The sequence below is a fragment of the Quercus robur genome, chromosome 8 (assembly GCF_932294415.1).
Source record: "Quercus robur chromosome 8, dhQueRobu3.1, whole genome shotgun sequence".
Lineage (NCBI taxonomy): Eukaryota > Viridiplantae > Streptophyta > Magnoliopsida > Fagales > Fagaceae > Quercus > Quercus robur.
The window spans coordinates 20148101-20166502 of NC_065541.1; the positions used below are offsets into that span (position 1 = coordinate 20148101).

At 37.5% G+C, this 18402-nt stretch overlaps 1 protein-coding gene across 1 annotated transcript; it reads left to right on the forward strand.

The window, feature by feature from the left end:
* Nucleotides 1–279: 279 nt before the first annotated feature.
* On the forward strand, nucleotides 280–1023 carry LOC126696011 (uncharacterized). The gene has a single exon (XM_050392801.1). It carries the CDS (start codon nucleotides 280–282, stop codon nucleotides 1021–1023), a length of 744 nt encoding a protein of 247 aa, XP_050248758.1.
* The last annotated feature ends 17379 nt before the right edge of the window (nucleotides 1024–18402 follow it).

Here is an 18402-nt window from a genome sequence, read left to right on the forward strand (position 1 = left end):
AACCCTCATCGCGATCGCCAATTTGCACCGGTCATGCAGACATCATCTGTCCAACATGTGCAATCTATGGCGGCCACAATGGCGGAGTTGACTCGCCAAAGCCAAGAGTTAAAAATGGAGATTAATCTAAGGAGGCAGACACGTGAAGAACATGAAGGAGGAGGACAAACACAAAGTCATGATGATAGAGAGAATACTGAAATTGGAAGTCAGTTAAGAGGCACCACTTCACGAACGGTACCACACTTGAAAGAAGAGATGGACCAAATGAAGAAAGTCATGGAGGAAATGAAAGAGAATATGAGGAGGGCAAATCTGATAGAAGATTTGGTCCACAGAACTGACTCCCCCTTTACGACTTCCATCAACGGTCACCCTCTACCATCAAAGTTCAAGTTGCCTTCTCTGGATTCGTATGATGGAACACGCGATCCGTTTGATCACATTGCCACCTTTAAGACCACCATGCATCTTCAAGGGGTTCTCGACGAAATAATATGTAGAGCCTTCCCTACTACCCTTAAGGGCCCAGCACGAGTTTGGTTCAGCAAAATACCCCTGAATTCGGTAAGTTCTTTTGAACAGTTGAGCAAGTTGTTTGTTAATAATTTCATTGGAGGACAAAGACACAAGCGTTCCTCGTCCAGCTTGTTGACCATAGAGCAAGGAGAGAACGAGAGCCTACGGTTGTTCATCACCCGTTTCAACAGAGAAGCCCTAAGTGTGGACGAGGTAGATGATAAGCTCCTATTGGCGGCCTTCCACAATAGGGTGAATTCGGATTTGTTTATACATAAACTCTATGAAAAAGAGCCTCAATCTATGGCTGAACTCGTCCATTCAGCTCAAAACTTTATGAATGCAGAAGATGAGATCATTGCTAAGAAGAGGAAGAGATCTGAGAGAGTAAAAGCAAACCCCAGTCGCCATCCTAAGCAAGGCTCTCTTCCAAAGAAAGGATGGACAGAAGAAAGGAAAGACCGAGATAATAAGAAGCCAGGCTCTTCAGCACGGAACCAGTAGTATACCCCTTTGAGTGTGCCACTTAAGCTGGTCCTTATGCAAATCAAGGATGATCCTTCCTTGAAGTGGCCGGAGAAAATGAAGGGAGATCCCAATAAACGCAATAAAAACAAGTATTGTCGCTTCCATAGGGATCACGGTCATGATATAGAAGAGTGTTTTGACTTAAAGCAGCAAATTGAAAATCTCATAAGGCAAGGGAAGTTGAGGAATTTCCTTGGACGAGACCACAGGGACGAGAAACTGAAAGGGAAGATGGAAGAATCATCGCGACCACCGCTCGGAGAAATAAGAGTCATTATAGGGGGAAGTTCGACAGGCCAGTCGTCCAAGTCCAAGAAAGCATACTTAAAGGTGGTGTAGAGCGTCCAACTTTCTGGACGATCACCAAGGGCAAGGTCCACGGACGAGCAAGCGATCACCTTCACAGACGAAGATGCTGAGAGAATTCATTACCCTCACGATGATGCTATCGTCATCACCTTGCGTATTGCCGATTACACAACCAGAAGAGTGCTGGTGGACAATGGAAGCTCGACAGACATTTTATATTACCCAGCTTTTCAGCAGATAAGATTAGGACGAGACCAGCTCCGCCCAGTGAACTCCCCCCTGGTAGGTTTTGTTGGAATGAAAGTACAGCCTGTATGCACTATTTCATTATCAATGGTAGTGGGGGCATACCCGCGACAAATCACCAAGGACGTAAACTTCCTCGTGGTAGATTGTTCATCCTTCTACAACGCCATAATCGAAAGGCCAACTTTAAATAGTTGGAAGGCTGTTACGTTCACCTACCACCTGTCAATCAAGTTTCCAACAGAACACGAAGTAGGACAAGTGCAAGGAGACCAACTAGCAGCAAGAAAATGTTACCAGGCCATGTTGGCCATGGACAAACAAGTTCAAGCCATGAATATTGAAGAAAAGAAAGTTGTAGCAGAGCCTACCGAAGCATTGGAAGATATTTCCTTGGATGAAGATAACCCTGAGAGGTGTACTAAGGTCGGAGCAGATCTAGAAGAGAAGATTAAGAAGGACCTCGTCCAGTTTTTGAAGAAAAATATTGATGTGTTTGCATGGAGTCATGAGGACATGCCGGGTATAGACCCTAGTGTCATTACCCACCGTTTGAATGTATGTCCTTCCTCCAAGCCAATACGACAAAAGAAGAGGGTGTTTGCCCCTAAGAGAGGTGATGCTATCAAAGACAAGGTTCAAAAGTTGATGGTGGCGAAGTTTATTCGGGAAGTGTACTACCCGGATTGGTTGGTCAATGTAGTAATGGTCAAAAAGGCAAACGGCAAGTGGAGAATGTGCGTAGATTTCACTGACTTAAACAAGGCTTGCCCCAAGGATAGTTATTCGCTGCCATGCATTGACCAGTTGGTAGACTCTACTGCGGGCCACAAGTTGCTTAGCTTCATGGATACTTTTTCTGGATACAATCAGATAAGGATGGACGAGGCAGACCAAGAGAAAACATCATTTGTCACCAGTCAAGGCTTATTCTGTTATAAGGTGATGCCATTTGGCTTAAAGAATGCAGGGGTGACATATCAGAGATTGGTCAACCATATGCTTCGTCCGCAGATTGGGCGGAAATATGGAAGTCTATGTAGATGACATGTTGGTGAAGAGTCAGGACGAGGGAAGGCATCTAGACGACCTGCAGGAGACATTTGACACACTGAGACAATATCACATGAAGTTGAATCCTAGCAAATGTGCTTTTGGAGTATCATCAGGGAAATTCCTTGGCTTTATGGTCTCCCACAGGGGAATTGAAGCGAATCCTGATAAAATTCAAGCAATACTGGACATGAAGCCTCCACAAAATACCAAAGAAATCCAATCCCTCAGTGGACAAGTTGCTACACTTAACAGATTTGTCTCTAAAGCCACTAACAAATGTTTGTCATTTTTTAAGGTTCTTAGAAAAGCATTCGAATAGACCGATGAGTGTTAGAGAGCTTTCGAAGATCTGAAGGCATACCTTACCATGGCTCCATTGCTGAGTCCATCAATGGTGGGAGAGGAGTTATATTTATACTTAGCAGTAACCCCACATGCTGTGAGCTCAGCATTGATAAAAGAAGAAGATAAAGTGCAAAGACCTGTGTACTATACAAGTAAGGCATTGAGGGGAGCGGAAGGACGGTATCCACAAATGGAGAAATTAGCCTTCGCATTGATCACCGCTTCCAGGAAGTTCAGGCATTATTTCCAAGCACATGTCATTAATGTCATGACAGATCATCCACTCAAGAAGGCAACGAATAGACTGGAAGCTGCAAGACGATTAATCCAGTGGGCTGTAGAGCTCAGTGAGTTTGACATTAGATATCAACCAAGGCATGCCATAAAAGCTCAAGCACTAGCAGATTTCATTGCGGAGTTTACCCCAAATCATGATGAGACAGAAGACAGTAAGAGATGGGTCGTCCATGTGGATGGTTCGTCTACACGGCATGCAGGTGGAATTGGTGTGGTCCTACAATCCCCAGAAGGAGACAAACTGAAACATAAGGTTCGTCTGTAGTATCATGCAACTAACAATGAAGTCGAGTATGAAGCCCTTCTCAAAGGGCTAGAATTGGCTAAGTCTGTGGAAGCCAAGTCTATACTCGTCTTGGGGGATTCTCAGTTGATCATGGGGCAAGTAAATGGGATGTATGAAGCAAATGAAGAACGGATGAGGAAATACCTTAGTAAGGTGATACGCCTTATGAAAAGATTTGAAAAAGCTGATTTCGTTCAAATCCCAAGGGAGGAGAACGTGGAAGCTGATACCATAATAAAAGAAGCCTCAGCAAATGAATCTATGGATGAATTTGATGAAGTTTAGTACATGCCAAGTATAGATATCTCAGAAGTACAACAGGTGGAGAGCAGAGGAAATTGGATGACCCCGATTATATCATACTTGAAAGACGGACGACTACTAGAAGAGAAGGACGAAGCCAGGAAGTTGAGGGTGAGATCAGCTAGGTATGTTCTTATGGATGAAGTGCTATACAAGAGAGGCTTTTCTCAACCTTATCTTCGGTGCTTGGCTCCGGACGAAGCAAACTACGTACTGAGAGAAGTTCATGAAGGAACATGTGGCAATCACTTAGGAGCCAAGTCACTTGCCCATAAGGTCGTCCGTGCAGGGTATTACTGGCCAAATATGCAAGCTGATGCTAAAGCATACGTCAAGGTCTGCGACCAATGCCAACGATTTAGTAACGTCCCCAGACAACCATCAGAGTACCTCACCCCAATGATGGCACAGTGGCCCTTTGCACAATAGGGACTAGACATTTTGGGTCCTTTCCTTCTGGGCACAAGGAAGATGAAGTTTCTAGTGGTGGGCATCGATTATTTCACCAAATAGGTGGAAGCTAAACCGTTAGCAAATATCACACAACATAATGTAAAAAATTTCATGTGGAAGAACATTGTGTGCAGATTTGGAGAGTCTAAGGTATTGATGTTTGATAACGGACGACAATTTGACAATGCACTTTTCAGGGACTTTTGCATACACTTTGGAATTCAAAATCATTATTCATCACCTGCACACTCCCAAGCCAACGGCCAAACTGAAGTTGCAAACCGATCTTTGTTGAAAATCATTAAGACTCGGCTTTAGGGGGCGAAGGGAGTATGGCCAGACGAGTTACCAGGTGTTATATGGGCATACAGGACCACAGTGAGAACCCCTACGGTGGAAACTCCTTTCAAACTAGCCTATGGAAGCAAAACAGTCATACCTGCAGAAGTACATATGGCCAATCACAGGGTGATGATGTATCAAGACAAGGATAAGGAGGAGCAACTCCGTTTGAGCCTCAATCTAATAGATGAGGTAAGGGCAAATGCAAAGCACAGGGCAGCAAAGTACAAGAACCTTATGGTTAGGCAGTATGATGCAATGGTGAAGCCAAGGCGTTTCAACATAGGAGATCTTGTCCTGAGAAAGGTCTCTTTAGCAACCAAAAACCTAGTACATGGGAAATTGGGCCCAAATTGGGAAGGACCCTATAGAGTTATCACCTATAAAAGGCAAGGATCCTACTACTTGAAGGCCCTGGACGGGAGAAAATTGGAACATCCTTGGAATGTGGAGCACCTGAGGAGGTACTATCAGTAAAAGTGAGCTTAGACGAAGTATTACTATGGACGAGCTTGGGGCTTGTCCGTCTACTTACATTCTACTTATGTTTAATACTATTTGTGTTTGATACTACTATATTATTTATGTTGTGTTGTGATTATGGACGAAGTTATGGAGTTGTACTTATTAAATAAAAAAAAGGGCATTAGTACGCATGTGCCTTATCTGTAAACGATATTTATGTTATGTACAAAGTGTTGTGTGAATTTCAAATCTCCATGCTATTTTCGTCCAAGCTAACCCCCAAGGGGGCTAAAAGATTCAAGACGAATAAATTCTCTAGACGCAGAGATGTAATGTCTAGATTTTCCTGAGTAAAACAAGGAAAAAACCTAGGCACATTCGTCCAACTCATGGACGAGGAAAAGCCTCAAAGCATTTTCATCCAATTTAAAGACGAAAATCAAAAGCCAACTGAAACAATCCAACCTTTGGACGAGTGAAAAGTTAGGCAAAATATACTGGATAGTATGTAGAATCAACTTGTAAGTCTTGAGATGAATAAAGCTGAATGAAAATACTACCTGCAAAGACGAGTTAGACTAACAAATAATATGAAGAATATATATATTCTCGCCATGGACAAGCCAAAGCTGGAGTTGATATAAATAACAAGCATAATAGCATTCGTCCATACAGAGAAAATAAACCTTCATTCATTTAAAGGTTGGACATCCTACGTCCAAAAACCCTTGTTAAGTCAAAAAACTGAAATGATTGTTTAAAAACCCCGTCCTAAAATCATAGACGAGGCAAGTGTACTTTGGTTACATAAAAAAGTCCCAAAATAGAGGACCAAGCAAAAACCAAATAAAAGGAAAACAAATACAAAAATTGTTTGAGTAAAAGTCTCGTCCTTAAGAAGAGGGGGCATTGGCATTGGGGTCGTCCTGGGGTGGCTGAGTACTGGCATCATCTTCCACATTGACATCCTCAGAGCTAGTTTGAAGAAGAGCGCTGGCAGCAGTAGCAAGGTTAAGCTTAATAGAGCTAAAGGCAACTTCTGGGAAGTTTTCCATAGCATCTGTTCTGAAGTCCTCAAAACCTACTGCGTAATTCGCATTCAGAAGATCAGTGTATTGCTTGGATGCCTTAAATTCAACCACTGCATCCTCCTTAGCTTTGGACAAAAGGACACTCAGCTCGTCGTTCATCTTCTATAAATGATCAAGATGAGTGCCTTTCTCCGCTACATCAGTCTTCAACTCCTCAATCAATTTCTGGAGCTCTGTTGTTTTCTCCTTAGCCTGAGCAGCCACCCCAGCCCATTTCTTGGATTCCTACTTCACCTCCTGAATCCTCGTCTTTAACAGGACTCTCGTCTTGTCCAATCTTGTAGCCTGCCTAGACGCTGCTATGAATTTTGACATAGCCTAAGACGAGGAAAATGAGATGAAGGTTAGACAAAAATATATATAGTGACAAAGACGAGGAAGAATGTAAAATTACTTACCTTGAAAAGATCGTGAACACTAAAATGTTCAAAATCCTTCAAGGACATGTCGTAGCAAACATTTATGTCCTCGTTTAAAACAGCCTTCTGAAAACGCTCCCAAGCCAGGTCTTCATTTTCAATAATATTTGAAGGGACCTGTTGAGAAGGCTGGGGCGTGGCAAGCACAGTCGTCTTGGACGGAGTAGTTTCAATTGGAGTGGACGAGTCCACATCGTAAATCTTGACAGGCTGAGACGAGGGAATGTTGGGCTTAACTACTTGGGACAACCCATGTTTGGCCTTTTCGTCTCGACAGTTGGGGAGGTTTCCTAAATAGAGACTTTTGGACAGGGATCTCTTCTTGTCCTCAACCAATGGACGAACTTGTGGCTGGGACTCAGGACGATCCTCTTCATTTACAACCTCTTTTCCCTTGTTTTCTTTCATGGTTGACACTCCTAAAGGTGAAGAACAATGATAATAAGTGAGAAATAATCTGACCAGAAAATAAGTGTTTAAGACGACATTTGGTAGAAACTTACTTCTTCTAACCGTGACTTCGTGAGCAATGGCCTCATCCGAGGGTTCAGGGCCAAGTCCCCACTTGGCAAGACGTCAAAGGGTGACTAAGGAACGAAAATCCCTATCGGCGAAAAGACGAGCTCTGTGGACGCGATCACGATGAAATTTACTCAAAGACGGACGCTTAACACCTATTAATCAAATGGCAAACAAAAGTTAGAAGCAAATAAAACATGAGTTAAAGGAAAGAAATATGAAAAAGGGGAGGGACGTACTTTCAGGACACAAGTTCCCTAAATCCCCAGAGTAAGGAGCAAAAGGGTCCCTGCCAATGTCCACAGGATTCCCTGACCAAAAACCAGAGACAAAGATAAACTTTGTCTTCCAATTTCTGTCAGACGAGGCCAGAGACTTGATTAGTCTACAATCCTTACCCCTGGCTGTGAATTGGTAAAAGCCAAGGGATTGACTTATCTTTAAAGGTTTGTAGCAAAAAAGGAACTCGTCCACAATAAGGGGACGATCCCTCCCAAATACTTCATTCCATAAAACTTGCATTTAGATAACTAATCTCCACGCATTGGGGTTAAACTGACATATACCTATACCTAACCTAACCAATAACTCTCTGGCAAATGCATTCAAGGATAACCTAAAACCCCCCAAAAAATAAGCCTCATAGACGCCTACCCCAAAATGGGGATTACAACACCACTCTCCACGAACGGGCAACCTAGGGTTAAGCTCGTCCGGGATCTGGTACCATGCCATAAGATTGTTTAACCTTTGCTCATTTGTCTTAGAATGAACACCTACAGCACAACTGTAAACTGTCTCCTCTTCGTCTAAAGGACTAGACGGAGGTGCATTGGATGAGGTGCCAGCCTTGGAACCAGAGGCTTTCCTAATTTTCTCTTGGATAACTTCTAAAGGAAGCCCAGGCACACCAAAGGTATACCCCTCGTCCGTAGAGCTCTCCCAACTACTGTTACTGCTATTACTAAAACTACCATTGCTGGTCGTATCATAATATTCGTCTATAGCTTTCTCTGTGCTATCGCTAGACGAGGAAATAATAGTTTGTGACATTTTGGAAACTAAATACCTAAAGACAAGAAAGAAGAGAGTACCTGGCTCTAGACGAGAGAGGACTATGGACGCAGAGGAACTTCTAGACGAAGGCTCTAGACGGAGAAAGATTTCGGAAATGTAAAGGGTAGGGGAGGAATTCCACTATTTATAGACATCTGACCTGGGTATTCGAAACGGCACGACCAACTAGGATGCGACACGTGGCCTACTCCTTGAAAAAATAAATCGATGAGACTGGACATCAGTTAAGTTATGACACATGGCATGTACAATTTTAGACATTGAATGCACAGATCCTTTATACGATCCATACGGACAAGGGGGCAACTAATGGTGTCACAAAAAACACCAACTCCTGAACTCGTCCATATGGCTCTTCCAATAAAAGACCAGCTAGGGCGAACCAGGCAAACAAGGTGATCATCCTAAGCGTCCATGTTGACCTCGTCCGTCTTTGGACGGACGAGATCCCATGGGAAGATTGTCCGTCCTTAGAATCATTTGGACAAGGACGACCCGTCCTTGATAGTCTCATTTGTCCTTGATGAAGGATGGACGAGCTCATTTGATTGAACTACTAAGTGCCAAATTCTCCATGGAACACAAGTCCAACTGAGGTAACTTCCATGGAGGTTATGGAAGTTACCTCCAAATTCTCCGTTCTCCTCGACATTAGGAACGGTTATTAAACAGATAACCGTTCCACACATGCTATATAAGGATTCTTCGATGAGAAGGTAAGTCATTTAGACATTTTTATTCAAGAAATCACTCCCTTCTTACAGAGAATTCCAAGTTCACTAACTTCACCATCGGAGGACTTTTGGCCGGTCCCCACCGGTCTCCTCTAATCTCTTGTTTCTTATCTTTCAGGCCCTCAACATCATCACTATCCGTGCTATTCAATTCACTGATTCCTTGATCATTATCACTATTATTTAACTTAAATGTATAAAATTTATATTGGTTTCGATGTCAAAGTAAAAAATAAAATTATTATTCTCTCAATAACTCAAGTGATATTCCATTCCTAAATAACATCAATTTGCCTCGATAGAGAGATAGAAACTCTAGAAGTTGAAGCCCACCAAGCTCTCTTGTAGTCTTGTGCTGTTTTTGTACCTCCCTACAATGTTTTTCTCATTCTTTGTCGATTAGCCACTAATTAGGTGAAACTTTTAAACTAACAAAGAATTGGTTGGAGTTTGTTATGGCCATTAATCAAACATTTCAATTAGATGCTAGGACCAACAAATTAAAAAAGAAATTGAAAGGAAATAAAGAGACCCAAATATAAAAACAAAAGACAATTAAGATAATTCAATCATTCTAAAAACATACAATTTAATATAATGTCTAGTAGAAATAATTAGTATTAGTTTAAAACATCCAATATAGTACGAATAATAGCTAATTCAATGATTATTCATAAAAGCAAACACCAATAAGTTGATTATACATATGGTGACAATATTGGAATTTAGTATCACCTCCTTGATTTGTCAAAACATGATTAGAAATTGAATTTGATATAAGGAGAGGATAATGAAAAGATATTGAAAATTTAATTAAGATTAATTCAATCTTTCAAACACACCTATTGAATTCTACAAAATGGAATAAAATATTTTAAATTCAGATATTAAACGTGTTCACCTTTAATCATGATTTCCTATAGCATAATGAACACAAAAGATTGATTTCATAAACAAAAGTAGTGACTCACCACCAAATTTAGGAAGTTCATCTTCTTGCTTCATGCTTCTTGTTTTTAAATTTTAAATTACAAAGTCCTACAATAAAAAGATCAGGTGTGAAATTTGTATTGGATAAATACAATAAATCAACGTACTAAATCTGATGTTTAGGCTCTGCTGGATAAAACGTTCCCAATTGTTGAATATGAGTAGTCACAATGTTGCTCTTTAACGTAGTTTGCCCTCTCTCTCTCTTTGCTGATTGCCACCAATCTAAAAACCACCAAAAAAAAAAAAAAAAACCCTTATATAGGAACACTCCTGCATATGCAATTCTCATCAAAAAAGAAAAGAAAAGAAAAACAATCTATATATCAATTCCAAGAAATACTAAACAAATAATTCCAAGAAACAAAGAGGGAGTGGAAAATCAACCTTCACCAAGGAGTGGGATGCAAAGATATTAATGAGGTTTAATATTTGAGTTGGTGCTGTAAAGGGAGGTTTGTATGCGAGAAAGAAAAAAAATCAGGGTTTATGTTTGTGTTGATGCCATACAGGGTTCTTATGCAAGAAAGGAAGAAACCCTAAAGATTTTTTTAAAATAAAACTTTTAAAAAAATATTAATGAGGTGTAAATTTGTTGAAATTTTTGTTATAAAATTTTAGTTGAAGTAGAATTTTCAAGCTGTTGAAAGTTTGAAACATATATCTAATAGAGTTTTACTTAAACTAAACTATTGTAACACTTGATAAGATAATTACACGTTGAAGAGAAATAATAAATATATAAGATATAAAACCTAAAATAAAAAGAATCTAAGATAAAAAGAAAAAGAAAATAGTGATGATGTGGAAAATTGTGGGAGTTTCAGAGGCTTCGGTTTTTTGTAAAATCTATTAAAATCTATTATTAGGATCCACTATTATGTGAGATAATGAAATATTAGGATCCACTATTATGTGAGATAATGAAATATTGCTCTTTGAGTAATTACCCAACTTACTTCAATATATGTAACCCCTATCTTTGGGACCAAACAGATTTAATTAAGCATGTTACAAGTTTTACTATGTAAACCTTACAAACTATTGTGTCATCGTTCACAAAAAATTATTTTAATATTTATTTATAACGCATTGTTCAAAAATGGGGCTGAATCATACCATTTTATATGTTGAGGTGTGTTGGGCTGTTTTGCCTATTTCGGGATATATGCCGGATTTTGGCCGGTAAATGCATACTCGACCGAAATGAAACCAAAGTTTATTTATTTATTTAATTTCCTGCTTTTGTCTTGCCTTTTTTTCTTTGTTTTTCCGGCCTCTGTGTGTTCGACATTTCTTTTCTCCACCTCTTTATCTCCTTCTTGTGTCTCTCTCTTCCTCCCCCTTTGTATGCTCCCTCTTTTTATGTCTTTTTTGAAATCTGAAATTTTTTAGTTATTTGTGAAGTGTAGCTACATAAATTTACTGAAAGACTGAAGAGTCCAAGAATATTCAACCACTACCACCACTAGGCAATTAATTAATACCACCAACCCAGTCCATGTTTTAATTTTCTCTTCAACCCTTCATGCTTTTTTCTTTTTTTTTTTAAAAAAAAATTTATATAATTTTTACTTTCTCAAACTAAGATGGTATAAATCTAGTGCACTATGCATATTGGATAATTCCGCCGATGTGGTTAAAGATTATCATGTGAGATTTGCCCTTTATTGAAGTTTTAAAAAGTGAAGATGAATCCTTGGCATCTTTTGGCCTTCTAATTGCTAATACTAAGTCGTATACAAATGTCTTTTATTTATTTATTTATTTTATTTTATTAAAAGAAGATTACAAATATCTTTAGTAGTATTAGTTTTTCTCACTCTAGTAAAAAATGTAACTCTATAGCTCACAAACTTGCAAGACATATTAATGATTTATATGTGTGGATGGAATACATTCCTTTACACCTTAATTATATATTTCTCACCTATTATGGCTAAATTTTATTAATGAAGTTTTCTTGTCTTCTAAAATAATATATATCATTTGTCTTTTTTGTTGTTGTCTTTTTTGATACAAAGAAGCATTGAAAATGCTTCAATTGAAGTACTAAGTTATATAAAAAAATTAAATTATTTTTCAAATTTATTTATCACCTATAGAATTTTATTAACAAAACTTATTACAATTGCATTTAAAAAAGAAAGAAAGAAGTTTTTCAAAATAAAAAATAATTAAATCTTGTCTACGATCTATTATGTTTTTTTTAAAAAAAAAAAAACTTGAGTAGATTAGTCATGTTATTAAATGAAAATGAGATGAAGCAAAACTTGAATATAAAAACTCAATTTATAATTTTGCATTTCAAATATTAAAGAAAAATATATTTTAATAAAAAAACATATAATATATAAAGCTAATAAATATTATTTAATTAGTATAAATATATAAAATATCTCATTTAAAGTTTTTTTTTTTTTTTTTTTTTTTTTAAATTTAAAAGAAGAAACTTGTAAACTCTATTCAATAGAAGAAGAAGGAATTACATTATGAGATAAAGTGTGCATTGTGAAGTACTAACTTTTCTCAATCTAAGTTACAAAATCATCAATGCCTTGAACATGTTTTATTTGTAGGTGTGTGCTAGTTATTTTCCATATCGTGCAACATGAGAACTCTATGCTTCTCCGAACTTGTACAAGATTGAATGAATACCATATACGGCAGCTACTATGAAAACAAGGGCAGGTGAATTATCAGTAAGGGAATTAACCACAATCAGTGAATCACCTCGCATGGTGATGTATGGTTACCTCATGTTCTTCGCTGCCAAATCGTTGTCTGATGAGAGCGAGCTCTTGATGGAAATTCTAGGCTCGGGTTTTGTGGCTGGTCTCATCCTTCCCATTCTTGGTGCTCTGATGCCATGCTTGTTCTCGGTGTACACTAATTTCTTATTGTTTATATTTTTTAAATTGATTATTAATTTTTTTTTTACACTACAAAAATATATATATATATATATATAAATAATTAAATTTAACATATTTCAATAATATAAACTTACAATCTTTAACATATTTTTTAATAAATTTAACTATTTCTTACTTTAACTCTTACTTTTACCTGCTCTAAATGATATTTTAAAACTTCTGGTGGGGCCTAAACACCCACGTAACTCCGCCCCTGTCAATAAATAGTTCTGTATCTGTGCCACCTACCTACAATATTTTAGCAAAAAAAAATATTTATATATATCAATAGACAATAGATTTATCAATACTCGATGAGGAATGATATTTTTCATAATATTTTTACAATAAATTTTTTGTTGTTATTGTTGAGGAAAAAATAATTTTAGTATTACGTTTAAATTTATATTAATAATAACTAACCACCTATAATATATTATTAAAATATTATAAAAATATTGTGAACAGTTCACATTCTCAATAATCAAGCTAGCTGCCGAGCCTAGATTTATTTTTTGCTTTTAATTGTGAAGTAGACCCTAGACATATAACTTACACCGTATCTATGCCAATGACCCATTGACTCAATATCAACAGTCAATGGGTCTTTATCATCTGTAGGTAGTTGCAAATTGCAATATCTCATTAACCAATTAATGATAGAAAAACCCAAGCCAGATAGAGAGAGTGTGTTTTTGTTTTCAACTGAGTTTGTTTGGCAAAAATTATTTTTGCCAACTTATTTTACTATTTAGTTTATTTTTACTACTATTTATGGGTTCTACTATACTTTTTGGTACTATTCATAAGTCTCACTGTACTATTTCAACTAACTTTTGCTTTTATCTATAATATTTTCAGTAAAAAACTTTCAATTTCATCAAAATAAGCAGATCTCAAATGAACATATCTTCCTTGTAGCTCAAAGATAAAGAGTACTGTATCTGTGCCTTAACTCATGTTTGCTTTTGTTTGAAATTTATAAGCTAATAAAATGAGAAAGAAAAAATTTTAATTTTTTTTCTATTTGAAATAAAAATTCTACTATTTACTAAGTGTGTATATGTGACTTTGGAGAATTTTGTTTCCTAATCCAATCAATATAATAGATGCTACTCTTTTTTCTTTTTCTTTTTTTAGAAACAAACACATGACACAAAATGAAAATGGAAAGGTGTTATAATACAAAAACACACCACAAACTCCACTCAAAAGCCAACATAATGGATACAACTTAAGGTGGAGATAAGATTAAATTAGAATAAAATAATTATAGGTAAGGTAAACTTGGAGAATTATTCAATATTCTAGGATTATTGCTTTCTCCTCCATATCAATGGTCGATCACATCATAAACTTTATTATTGGGATCCACTATTATGTTAGAAAATGAAATATCGTTTTGTTTTGTTTTGTTTTTTTTTTTTTTTTTTTTTGTGATAAGAAAGTTTCCATTAAACCAGAAAAAGAATTACAACAATGCACAGAGAGCAACCCCAACTATAGGCATTCCAAGTGGATCAAATTTCTCACTATAGGGGGAGACACACCCCTCCACACTTGGCAAACATTATTACATCTGGCATAACGGGCTAGCTCATGTGCAACCTTATTGAAATCCCTTTTCAGGAACCGGACCTGCCAACTGCTAAACTCATCAAGGAAGCTTAGAATGCCATTGACAATGTGGCTGAAACCTCCACTGAAATCCTTCGACAAGATGCTTTGAACAATTGAGAGAGAATCTGATTCAATGACAATTTGATGAAGATCCAATTCCTTTGCAAGAAGAATCCCAGCCTCAATTGCTAAAACTTCAGTCTCATCCACAATAAAACAACCTAGGAGTACACGGCAAAGAGCAGCAACAACCTTACCCCATACAGTCCCTTATAATTACACCTATACTTGACTGCCTCCCATCATCTACAATGGCCCCATTAGTATTTATTTTGAAGACCCTAGCTGGAGGCTTTTTCCAACTAACCTCACAAGACGCAGGACCCAATGAACAAAACTTTGCAACTTCTTTGTAATCAGCAAGCATGCTGGCTGCAAAAGTCCAGACTTGCTCCGCCCCCTGACTGATCTATTCGAACACCCTCAAATTTCTATTATGCCAATTAGCCCAAGCTACCACAACCAACACCTCCATGTCTCTAGGAGTTCCTGCATCTAACAGTTTTAAAGCCACATCAGCGAAGTCCAAAGTTCAGCCCCAATATCAATAGGACACTCCTTCCACAGATTCCATGTTTCCTTCACAACACTACAATTAAAAAGGGCATGGAAAATAGATTTAGCCTCCAGACCACACACAGGACACAATCCATCCGTGTTCACCCCTCTCTTCCTTAAATTTAACATTATTGGCAGGGCATCAACACAAGCTTTCCATTTGAAGATTCTTATTTTTGGGGGGATTTTTAACTGCCATATATATCCGCTTCCAAAGGGGAGTTCTAGGATCACCACTAGAGCACTCACCCCTTTCTAATGGGTTTAACACAGTGAGGGCAACATAATACGCACTTTTCACTGAAAAAAACCCTTTTTTGTTTCCCACCCAAATTATTTTGTCTTCAGGAAGATTATAGTTCAGTGGAATATTGAGGATTGTTTCAACTTCAAAAGGGAGGAATAAGGATTTCAAAGTATCAACCTTCCATCTTCTGGTAGCCTCATCAACTAAGGCTGAAACCATAGGGAAATCATCAAAAAGCCAAGGAGGAGAAATAACCTTATAGGTTGTTGGAGTGGGGAGCCACTTGTTCTCCCAAATGTGAATGAGCCTTCCATTGCCTACTCTCCATCGGGTACCCTTCCGGATCACCTCCAGGCCTTGAAAAATACTCCTTCATGTATATGAAGGGTTGCAGCCCAACTTTGAATTTAAAATGTCCCCATTTGGGTAGTATCTACTTTATAGACTTTGGAATAAAGGGACTCCGGATTTGACAAGAGTCTCCAACCCTGCTTAGCAAGCATTGCAAGGTTGAAAGCTTGGAAATTATGAAAGCCTGGAAATTATGAAAGCCCATACCACCATTTGACTTCGCTTTGCACATTTTCTCCCAACTCACTCAAGCAATTTTTGTCTCTTCTTGTCTTTGTCCCCACCAGAATTTCCTTATTATTCCTTCAATCTACTCACACAACCCTTTCAGGATTAAGAAGTAACTCATAGTGTAGGTGGGAACCGCTTGCGCTACAGCCTTTATCAAAATCTTGTTTCCTCCTATAGACAATAATTTTCCCTTCCACCCCGCTAATTTCCTTCCAACCTTTTCCTTCACCTCTACAAAAACTTCGGTTTTAGATCTTCCAATAATAGACGGAAGACCCAAATATTTGCCATGCCTAGTCTTGCATTGGGCCAAGGATGTTCAACACTTCACACCTTTTTTCATGGGGAGTATTATGATTGAAGAAAACAGAAGACTTCTCAGCATTAACTTTCTGACCATAGGCAACTTCGTAAAGCTCAAGGATCTCAATGAGTTTATGGCATTCTTGATCAGAGGCTTTGCAGAACAGGAGACTGTCGTCTGCAAAAAGAAAAGAGTAACCATAGGGCATCCCCTATATTTAGAGATTCCACTCAACATCTGATTCCTTGCCGCATCCTTAATCAATGATGAGAAACCATCTGCACATAACAGGAACAAGGAGATAAGGGGTCTCCTTGTCGGAGACCTCTTGTAGGGAAAAAACATTTGTGGACCACTCCATTGATAATCACAGAATAAGAAACAGTAGAAATGCACTTCATAATAAGTTGGATCCATTTTTCATGGAATCCCATTTTTTCAATTACTTTCTCAATAAAACCCCACTCCACGCGATCATAGGCCTTACTCATATCGAGCTTGACTGCCATAAAATTTTCCTTCCCTTCCTTTTTATGTTCTAGATAGTGCATCAATTCAAAGGCAACTAAAACATTTTCAGTAATGAGCCTCTCCGAAAGAAAAGCACTTTGGTTTTCTGATATGATCTTAGGGAGAATGTTTTTTAGGCGATTAGCAATTACTTTAGAAACCAGTTTATAAACAACATTGCATAAGCTTATTGGCCTAAAATCAGACATTTTGGATGGACTGTTGATTTTTGGGATCAAAGTGATGTTGGTTCTATTTATATCAGTAATTGACATATTGGAATTTAACACATTCAAAACCATACATGTAATATTATTTAATATATTAGTATAAATATATAAAAGATATCATTTATTTAATTTTTTTTTTAAGAAGAAACTTTTAAACTTTATTCAATAGAAGAAGATGGAATTACATTATGAGATAAAGTGTGCTTTAAGAAGTACTAACTTTTCTCAATCCAAGTTACAAAATTATCAATCAGTGAATCACCTCTCATGCATGTATTCCACAAAATTCTGTCGATGCAAATTCACTCCCCCTCCTAACTAATGCATCAACTGGCTTCCCATTTATGATGAGGGATCTACCTTATCCAATGTTTGCTTGATGTATTTTGTGGTCCAAGGAAAAATATTTATGTAGGACATTTTTCTTATAGTATTTAATATCAATTAAATAAAAGTTGTTAAATTTTAATATATTTATATATATATATATAATTTAAAATTTATTATTCTTCTCATTTGAGATATGGAATTACTAACTAAAATTTTGTATTCAAGTTTCGTAACATTTTTTTTTTCAATTGATAATATAACTAATCCACTTAATCTTTCTTATGATATAGTTGATCTTAAATAGGATTTTATCAATTTAATTTTGAAAAACTTATTTTGACACTATAACCATGGTTTTTAAATCCGGACCGGACCGTACGGTCCGACCGGATTAACCATAAACCGTCCATCAAAACGGTTTTTTATACATGAAAACCGGGCATATAGAAAATATGAGAGAACCGCTTGAACCGAGGTCTGACTTGAAAAACCGTTCAAACCGTAGGCCGGTCCAACCGTAAGACATCAGTGAAATTTGATTTTCCGATCTGAAATTATGGCATGGATCTGAAGTGAAAAAAGATAAAAATAAAAAGAAAGAGAGAAAGTGATAAAGAAGATCCGAAGATAAAGCAAGAAATTTAGGAAGCACCGATTTATGGCATGATGAGATTAAAAAAAAAAAATAGATGAGCGCAGTTGCAGACGTGACTTGTGAGGAGGAAGAAGAAGAGAGGACTGTAGGAGTACTGAACTGAAAGGCTAATGCTAGATAACCGTGTAAGGAGGAAATAAAGCTTCACAAAGTAAAAGTAAAAAAGCATTGGGAATAGATACATCAGAAATCACGTGGGTGGAGTCAGAATGGATGAGTGAAATTAAATTTGAAAAGGAACCTTCTGGTTCCTATTTTGCAAAATGCAAATAGTCAAATCCCACTTTACTAATTTATTTCCTATTTTTATGTGTGGCACTGTTTTATGCTCAACACTACTAGAACATACTCGGACTGGCTACACTAAGCCAAGGTGGCACTAAGCATGTCTATTTGTTTGAGCACACCTGTA

Excerpts from the sequence above, each read along its gene's own strand:
- LOC126696011 (XM_050392801.1), top strand. The coding sequence starts at position 280 with ATGGAGGAAATGAAAGAGAATATGAGGAGGGCAAATCTGATAGAAGAT.